Source organism: Nicotiana attenuata, chromosome 1, assembly GCF_001879085.1.
Source record: "Nicotiana attenuata strain UT chromosome 1, NIATTr2, whole genome shotgun sequence".
Classification (NCBI taxonomy): domain Eukaryota; kingdom Viridiplantae; phylum Streptophyta; class Magnoliopsida; order Solanales; family Solanaceae; genus Nicotiana; species Nicotiana attenuata.
The window spans coordinates 108,950,994-108,960,956 of record NC_031989.1 but is presented as its reverse complement, the minus strand read 5'-3'; the positions used below and the strand labels follow the sequence as shown (position 1 = coordinate 108,960,956).

General features: G+C 42.1%; 1 protein-coding gene across 1 annotated transcript; it reads right to left on the bottom strand.

Annotated features, from left to right (window-relative positions):
* Nucleotides 452–1,351, bottom strand: LOC109239501. Its single transcript, XM_019406074.1, has one exon. It carries the CDS (start codon nt 1,349–1,351, stop codon nt 452–454), a length of 900 nt encoding a protein of 299 aa, XP_019261619.1.

The window sequence follows — 9,963 nt, the reverse complement described above, 5'->3', positions numbered from 1 at the left end:
AATTAGGGGGCCTGATGGCCCTGGATCTATCTGTTGTCCTCTTCTTCCATCATCCTTAATCTCAGCAATTGTCTTGCCCTTGTCTATATTTCCTTCCATCGCAGTATTTCTGCTATTAATATCATTTGTATTTGTCCAATTTCTTGCTTGGCATGGCGAAAAACAAGCTGCTGTGTACTTTCTATACTTCCACTATCCTTCTCCAAGCAAGCACTCTCATGATTATGCTTCTCTTGTATCACTATTCCTGAGGAATTGATTCTGTATTCACTTGGGGATTCTTTACAAGCCAAGCTTGCTTAACAGTTTTACCTTGTTTCTTTATTCTTCTCCTCTGCCTCCTTGGTCTTTCCCCTTCCTTAGTCTCCTGCTCTTCATCACACTTTGTGTTATGCCAACAATCAATAGAGTCATGCCCAAATTTCAAACACTCATTGCAGAATACAAGCTTTCAGTCATATTCAATCAGCTGTACTATAGGGCCATAAGGTGATTCTATCTCTATCTGATCTGGCAGAGGATATGCAGCATCAACCTCCACAAGCACTCTAGCATATGATATTTTCTCATAGTGAGCAGTAAATTTGTCAGTGTATAGGGGCTTTCCCACTGCACTAGCCATTTTACTTAGGGCTTCAGTCGACCAATACCCCACTGGTAGCCCAGGAAATCTCACCCAAACTGGAATTGTGCTTAAAATGTCTTTATTGAATGAGAAATCAATTCCCCATAGCCTTAGCACCATAGGTTTGTTTCTGTAAGTGTATGGACCTGACTGAAGAACTTGACCCCTATCAGCTATAGTGTGGAATTTAAAAATACAGTAGCCCTCAGAACGAATCAGGATCTGAGGCTTAGTAACAAAATTCCACATATTCAGAACAAAATTTTCCATAGCTTTTTCATAAGGATTTTCTCCAATTATGTACCCAATTAAAGAGGTTTTCCAGTAATCCGCCTGTGATTGCAAATCATCTTCACTTAATTTGACAATTTTCTTACCATCTCTATCAGTTGGAGGAACAAATGATAATGTTTTACCCATTTGTGAGCTGTGATTTCCTCGAACAATATCAGCTGCCGTAGGAGTTGGCTTCTCCGATCCACTTGCTTCTGAAAACTGTAATCGTCTCACTGCTGGATTCATTGTTTCCTCCGCTTTAACCGGTTGAAGTTGAACATCACCTTCAGAACTACTTGTTTCATGAACTTCCTCAATCGATCGGAATTTCTGTGGAAGAAAGCGTCCAAATGTGAGTGGAGGTAATTCCTTTTGAACACCGTTAGCTGGAGTAATAAGCTTCTCCGTCTGCGTATTAGTATCATGCACAGTTTTCCGGCGACGAGCCATTGATTCCGGTCACGATTACAAACCTTGCTATCATGCGCCGAGAGCAACGGTTAACGTGCGCCTCATTTCTGTCCTTTTTAAATTCTTTCACTGCTTAACTTCTTTTTACAAGATTCATCCTAGAATCTAGGGTTTTCATGGTGGAAATTGGGTATTTTGGGTAGATCCTAAGAATATCAAAATTTAGGGATTTAGACCTCAAATTGAGGTCGGATTCCAAAACCAATTGTATATCCGGGCTCGGGGGTGGATGGGTAATCGGGTGTTGGTCCGAATTTCGGGTTGGACCACGCGGGCCTGGGGTCGACTTTTGACTTTTTGGGGAAAACAAGGGAAAATCTATTTTCATGCATTGGAATTGGTTTATTTAGCAATTATTAATGTTATTAAGTAAATTGTGGCTAGATACAAGCGGGTTGGTGGTGGAATCAAGAGGTAAAGCGGTAATTGAGGCTTGATTGTGTTCGTGGCATTGAGGTAAGTGTTTGGTCTAACCTTAGCTTGAGGGAATAGGAGTCGTGGTCTTATTTGCTATGTGTTCATTGTTGAGTACGACGTATAGGTGTGGTGACGAGTATCTATACGTTGGTGTCAAGCATGTCGTGAGTCTTACACTGTGATTGAGTCTTATACTATGATTATTGTGACTCTGTTATGTGTTGTCCATGCTTAATATAATGATTCGCAATGTGGAACAAGGCTTATGGAAGTATTCTTGGTAATTGAACATGATAGAGCGTTGGCTTAAGTTGAGATTTATGTTGTGAAGTGATATTGGAAATGAGGAAGGTTTATGATATTGTTTCCTTTGTCGGGATATTATTGTTTACGATATTGTTTCCCTTGCCGGGATATTGTTGTTATATTATTGCTCCCTTGCCGGGATTCTATTTTGATTTTATTGATTTCCCTTGCCCGAATTGCTTTGTGATTGTTGCTTGGGTAAGGAAGAGAGGAAAGCACGAAAGGTGATGCCGCGTGTGATATTTATGAGAGAGTGTTAATGCACGATGGGTGATGCCGTGCCGATATTGTAAATGTAAAAGCACGAAGGGTGATGCCGTGCCATGATATGAGTGATAATGCATGAAGGATAATGCTGTGACATAATTATGCGAGGTAAAAACACGAAAGGTGTGATGTCACGCCGAATATATTGATTTTTATGGTGAGAACGAGAGTAAAAGCACAAAGGGTGATGTCGTGCACTTGTTATTGTTTTCCTTATTCTTGCTTATAGTTGGATTTTGGTGTTCCTTATGCTTCTTTACTGTATTTTGTTTGTACATGATATTCCCCGTAGCATGTTTTCCCTTTCCCGTCTATAACTGCTAGCTTTTGCTGTTATTAGTTGTCGTATATGATATAACTGCACAGGTTTATTTGGTAGTCTTGTCCTAGCCTCGTCACTACTTCGTCGAGGTTAGGCTCGCCACTTACCAGCACATGCGGTCGGTTGTGCTGATACTACATTGTGCACTGTGTGTAGATCCCGGTGTCGGAGCTTTTGGACCATAGTGAGGTGGCTGCCTTCAGTCCAGCGGTGGAGACCCGAGGTAGCCCTGTAGATGTCCGCAGGCCTTGGCGTCCTCTTTTATCTTTTCATTTTGTTTTTATGTAGTTCCCAGACAGATTTGTATTTTTCATTCAGACCGCTCTTTGTAGTATTCGTAGATAGTCCATGACATTGTGACACCAAATTTTGGGTAGAGTTGTATTTTGGATTTTCGTATTAGTATTTGGTTAAACTATTAGATTTCGTCTTCCGCATTCTATTTATTATGATTATTTCCGTTGTTGATCACCTTTTTAAATTCGTAAATGTTAAAAAGGTTAAAGGAAAAGGGTAACAAAATCTGTAATACTCGGCTTGCCTAGCTTTCACGAGTAGGTGCCATCACGACTCCCGAGGGTGGGAAATCCGGGTCGTGACAAGTTGGTATCAGAGCTCTAGATTGCTTAGGCCTCACAATTCACGGACAAGCTTAGTAGAGTCTGAGGGATCAGAACGGAGACATCTGTATTTATCCCCCAGAGGCTACAGAGTTAGGAAAAACTTCACATCTATTCCTTCCTGTCGTGTGACTTGATTTTTCAATGTTAATTGAACTTCCACTTTGTTCTTTCGCAGATGGTGAGAACACGTACCGCTTCATCAGCTGACCAGCAGCCCGAGCCCCTAGTAGCAGCTCCTGCGAGGGGCTGAGGCTGAGGCCGTGCTAGGTCCCGAGGCAAAGGCAGAGCTCAGCCTAGAGCTCGAGCAGCAGCACCAGCGACAGAGCCTGAGGTTGAGTTTGACGATGAGATTCCAGCCCAGATAGTTCCAGCAGGACCAGCTCAAGTCCCAAAGGGGTTCGTCGCCACCCTAGTACTTCAGGATGTTGTGGTCCGTCTAGTGGGACATATGGAGAGTGTCGCCCAAGCAGGCTTGCTTCCTGTAGCACCAGCCGTCTCTCAGGCTGGAGGAGGAGCCCAGACTCCTACTACTCGCACTTGGGAGCAGATGGCTCCCTAGTTTCAGAATCCAGCAGCTCAGCCAGTTGGGGTAGCTCTCGGGTGTTGTGGCACAGACCGGTGGGGGGCCAGCTATGTCTGCTAATGCCTTGTGGAGGTTGGACAGGTTCACCAAGCTCTTTACTACTACTTTTGGTGGTACATTGTCTGAGGATCCCCGGGATTATTTGGACAGCTATCATGAGGTTCTATGGAACATAGGGATAGTGGAGACCAATGGGGTGGTCGACTTTGCTGCTTTTAGTCTGTCTGGATCTGCCAAGACTTGGTGGAGAGATTATTGCTTGGCTAGACTAGCTGGGTCACCGGCTTTGTCTTGGGATCAGTTCTCTCAACTATTTCTGGAGAAGTTTCTTCCTATCACTCAGAGGGAGAACTATCGGAGGCAGTTTGAGCATCTCCAGCAGGGTTCTATGACTGTCACTCAGTACGAGAACAGATTTATTAACTTGACCCGTCATGCTCTTCTTATACTTCCTACTGAGAGAAGAGAGAGAGAGAGAGAGAGAGGGGGGGGAGGTTCATTGAGGGACTCGTTCAGCCTATTCGATTGCAGATGGCTAAGGAGACGGGGAGCGAGATTTCTTTTCAGGATGCGGGCAATGTGGCCAAGAGAGTTGAGATGGTTCTATCACTGGGGAGTGGTCAGGGGTCTGGCAAGAGGCCTTGTCATTCGGGAAGGTTCGGTGATGCCTCTTCTGGAGGCAGAGATTCTTTTGGTAGGGGCCATCCTTCCAGTTTTATTCAGCACTTCAGGCTTCTCACGGTGTGCTAGGTGGCCGTGGTTCTCATATGCAGTATTCCGATCAGTTTCCCTACAATGCACCACCAGCTCCCATCAGTGCACTGCCGCTCTAGAGTTTTCAGGGTGGTTATTCAGGTCGTCAGGGTCAATAGTCTCAGCAGCCGAGGACTTGTTATACTTGTGGCGATACGAGGCATATTGCTAGATTTTGCCCTCGAGCACCGAGCAGCTCTCAGCATCAAGGTTCTCGTGCCATGGTTCAGGCACCGAGTGTTACACCGCCCGCTCAGACAGCTAAAGGTGGAGGTAGAGGTGCTAGAGGTGGAGGTCAGGCCGCTAAAGGTGGAGGCCAGCCAGCAGGAGGCCGTCCCAGAGATGTAATTCAGAGTGGTGGGGCCCAGCCCCGGTGTTATGCTCTTCCAGCCAGGCCTGAGGCTGAGGCCTCCGATGCAGTTATCACAGGTACTGTTCTGGTTTGTAGAAGAGATGCTTTAGTTCTATTTGATCTAGGATCTACATACTCCTATGTGTCATCTTATTTTGCACCGTATTTGGTCATGCCTAGTGATTCCTTGAGTGCTCCTGTATATGTGTCTACACCGGTGGGTGATTCTATTATGGTAGATCATGTCCATCGTTCATGTATAGTTGTGATTAGGGGTCTTGAGACCCGAGTAGATCTGTTACTTTTGGATATGATTGATTTTGATGTCATATTGGGGATGGACTGTTTATCACCTTACCACGCGATCTTGGATTATCATGCCAAGACTGTGACCTTAGCCTTGCTGGGTTTACCTCATTTAGAGTGGAGAGTGACTCCTGGCCATTCTACCCGTAGGGTTATCTCATATATGAAGGCTCGGCGTATGGTTGATAAGGGATGTTTGGCCTATTTGATGTATGTTCGTGATTCTAGTTCCGAGGTTCCTTCTATGGATTCTGTGCCTATTGTCCGTGAGTTTCCTGAGGTATTTCCTTCAGACCTGCCGGGTATTCCACCCGACTGGGATATTGACTTCTGTATTGATTTGGCTCCGGGCACTGTCGACGCCCCTTTTTTCTCGCGAAATCGGGTTTACGACATTTGGGAGGACAACTCTATTCCCTTATGGGATTTGGGTTTTTGGAATTGAAGAGTCGCCACCTAATGATTAAGTGCATTAGGACACTAAGGGTTTTTGAGTTGGAAAACCAGAGTTCGGGTAAGGGCTAGAAATTATCTCGAGGGGAAGGTGTTAGGCACCCCTCAAGATCCACTAGTGTGGTTCCCGGCCATGTTATATTGTGACTTCACATAATCAAGTAGGCAATTAAGGGCTCAAATAGAAAGGGTTCACATGCAATATTGCAAGTAAGTCGAAACTTGAGTAAAGGTAAAGAGGGCAGGAATTTTATGAAAAAGATTTAAACAATTCTAAAAATAAACGAAAGTAAGTAAAGGGAAGGGGTCCTAGGTTTATGATTAATATGGATCACGTCAATGCAATACCCAGTAATCACTCCTCTAAAGAGGGGCTACATGAGGTATTATCGCACCGGTCATCATATCCATATCTACCCTTCCCACCCCGTTAAGGTATTAAAGCGCGGATTGGTCTCGGTTACTATTGCATGCTATTACCCGTCCCATTCCTATCAGTCCCGGAGGAACTTAGGACTACTAGTCCTAAAGGGTGGGATATTAGGCTGATTGGTTTTAAAGGATAAAAATCTAAGGCGAAATGCAAAACACATACTGCACGTTGGGGGGGAGCAATGTAAACATATAAAGGCTCATGTATACCTCCTAAAACAAACACATAAATAGCATGACTTAAACACAATTAAGGTCTCAAAGATAGGAACTTTTACAGAATTTAAAACATGGTTGAAAAAAAAAGAAGTAGTAACAGTAGTTTAATGAGGTGCAGGACAAATAAAATAGCACGATTCTGGGCAGAGGTTGGTAACCCAGTGATTTGAGGACATAAAAATCATAAACTCAGTAAGAATAAATGGGTGCACCATTTCAAAATCATTTCCAGATGAAGTAGAGTTTTTTAAGAAAAAAATAGAGTGAACTTCAGAGAATCAGAGCAAAAATGGGGACGGCAGAGTTGAAATTGAAGAAGTTAGTTGGTCTTAAGCTAATAAAAACACGATCAGTTCTTATTGGGCCTAAAGTTTGCCTAGGTGTTGTTATACATTGTATGATTATCTTAAGGGACAGACATGCATATTTTGATTCTGATTTATAAAGGTACGCGTGATAAGGTATTTGCGGAAAACGTTTCAAACCACTTAGCCATATTTTCACAAAGTTATTAGACAAACGTGAATTAACTACTGCAACTCGAACGAGTGAGAAGTCCTAAGGGCAGGATATCTAATACGCATAAAAGTACTTAAAACATGGTTTCTAACATGCCAATGCAGTATGACAAATTATTTGGCTTGTTATTAATTATTTGCTGGTTATTAACTGATCGTGGTTACAAGATGAGCGTAATGACAGGCTGGAAATAAAGAACCTAAAGCAGGATCTCTAATGAATGATATGCATGACCTATACAGGTTATCTATTGCGCAGATAAGTAAATAAAATCCTATAAGCATGTTTTCTACCCATTATTTATACTAAGCAAACATAACCCTCCCCATATTCACTATTCACCCAATCGTTCGTTTACAAATTATTATAAACCAGTAATATCTGAATTACAGCAATAAAGAACAAAAATAAGAAGTTATTCTATAGGGAGCCTTCAATCAGGCCCAGTCTTCCAACCTCAACCCCTTCGAGCTTACAGCCTTTGCCATGGTCTAGGTGCGGCAAAGCTCCCTAGGGCCCCATTGGGTCCCTGGCCAATACCTGTACCTAGACACTTAAAAGAAAGCAGAACAAGTGTAGTGTGGAATACCAGCCTTGTGTGTCAAAGTTCAATGAGTACTCAGAGGTACTCAAAGCAATGCTCACACGAAGGGGGCAGAACCTATTCTCTAAGGGTAGTGTGAAGTGCAGGAAGAAGTATTTTAATAAAAAGAGTTTCAAAAACAAGGGATTTGTTTAAAAAGAAAGCAACAAAAACAATGGTTTAATAGTAGTTTAATAGCATAGGATTGCATACAAGGATCATGGGGAAAGGGAGCAAATAGATCACACAATGTTAAAGATTTTAATGACTACACAGAATCAGAAGATTCAGGGGACCAAGAATTGGTCAGGCTTAAACATGATTCTTAGACGACAATAGGGAAACAATCATGACATTTAAGATAAACAGCAATTAGAAACATGTAAACCAAGAAAGACATGCAGAGTGCCAAAGATCAGGGGAACTAGGAAGTGGTAAATTTAGGCATGCTAATGTACAGCAATAGGATTCACAGAAGTTAGGGATAGGCAATGTCATGTTACAGACTTAGCATGTAGATCAGAAGACATGGTGAAGTATTAAAGCAAAGCATCAATTACACATTGAACATGAGAAGCATAAGTAGAAGAGAATCAGAAAGATAATGAACTGAAACAAAAGTATACACATTGGTTGGAGGCTTAAAGATTAATTAGGACATACCAGTGAAAGGGCAAGAGCAGGATGCAAAGACAAAGTAGTAACACTATATTAGCCTTGGCTTTCAGCCGGCTAATAATAAGCAAAAGCAGAGAACAACAAAAGCATGAGAAAGAGCACAAGAGAATGCAGAATTGAGAGTATTCTGTGGTGTGTGTGTTCAGAAGACTGTCGTGTGTTTTCTTTGAAAGACTTAGGGTATTTATAGTTGAAAGTAGGTGGTAAAAAATGAGGTAAGAATCACAGAAATATGTTAAATTAAGAACTCCGAATCAATTAATAAAAAAAAATCAGGGAAGTACTCCCATTAATTAAGGGAATCAAAATCAAACGAAAAGATTCAGCACCATATAAGGCAAGTAGAAAAAATCAGTGTAGGATTAAATAAGGAAGGAGTCAAGGTCAGTTGCATAGTTGTAGCCAATTAAGACCAAATATAGTAGCAATTAAGACCAAATTCAGGAAAATTCCAATTAAGGAAAGGCTAGGTAGAATAGAGTACTATAGCAAATAAGGTAACAAAAAATCAATTAATTTGAACAGGCGAGTAGAATGCTAGGGTTTTGAAAGAAATAAGAAAAATTACCAATCAATCAAGGAAAATCAGAATCAATCATGCGAAGTCATGATTCTGTATTCTTAACATATAAATAGAGGTGAATGAACAAGAGTAGCAAACAAAATTAGCCATATAGACAGAGGGGAACAAGAGATGAACAAACACAACCACTCAGAGATAGTGAAAACAGGTTAAGATTCAGCAGGACATATTCGAAGCATGGCGACCACGAAACATTAACAAGAATCAAGTAAATAGGCTAGCAGACAGAACCAAAGCAAGGAAAGTCAGGCTAATACACACAATCAAACGAAGAAACATACTAATACATAGGGACAAGGCAATGAAAATTAGGCTAACACACATAATCGAAGCAAAGAAACATGCTAACACATAGAATCAGAGTAAGGAAAATCATCCTAACACACATAATCAAACGAAGAAACATTTTTTAGAAATTAGGGTTTTTAGCAGAGTCAAGCTAAAAACCAGTAAGAGCATAAAATCGGTCAAAATAAACAAAGAAAAGGTTTTAATCACAAAGGAAATCGGTCGAAACATGCGTAAAAGAAATCCAAGAAACCCTAGTTATTTCAAAGAGAGTAAAAATGGTTCAAAGTAGAGAATCTTTCAGAAGAAGCTCGAGAATAAGCAGAACATAAAGGAAAACATGAAAATAGCATGAAAATAACACTGTTTTGAGAGATTCAGGAGAGAGTTAGGGTTTCAAAAAAAAAGGGAAAACCCTAATAGAAGTTGAGAGAACCTGTTGACACTTCACAGATCGTGACATATAGGGTGTGATTTCGCCTGAAATCACGCCGGAGAACTCATAAGTAGCAGAACCAGGAGCCCTAGGTCTAAATCACCATGGTCCATAAACCTCGAAGGTCCTAGAGATGTTGAACAGGACGATGAGAGGCCCATCGGAGCCTTGGGGTTGAAGGGAGGTGGCCGGAGATGGCCAGAAACAAACCAGGCGGAGCTTTTAGGGACTGATTTTCATGGTGGAGGCTTCTGGGGTCTCAAAAATAGAGGGAATCGGTGAGTTTGGGTTTCATGACGGCTGATGGTCGAAAGGGGCGAGATTGGAGGTGGCCGGAGAGACGGCGGAGATCATCGGAGAAGAAAGAACCAGAAGGTTCTAGAGAGAAGGGAGAGGAAGAGACGAGATAGAAAGAGAGACCGTCTCGTAGAAATAAGGGGTCGGGGGGGGGGGGATTTAGGACTTAAGTTA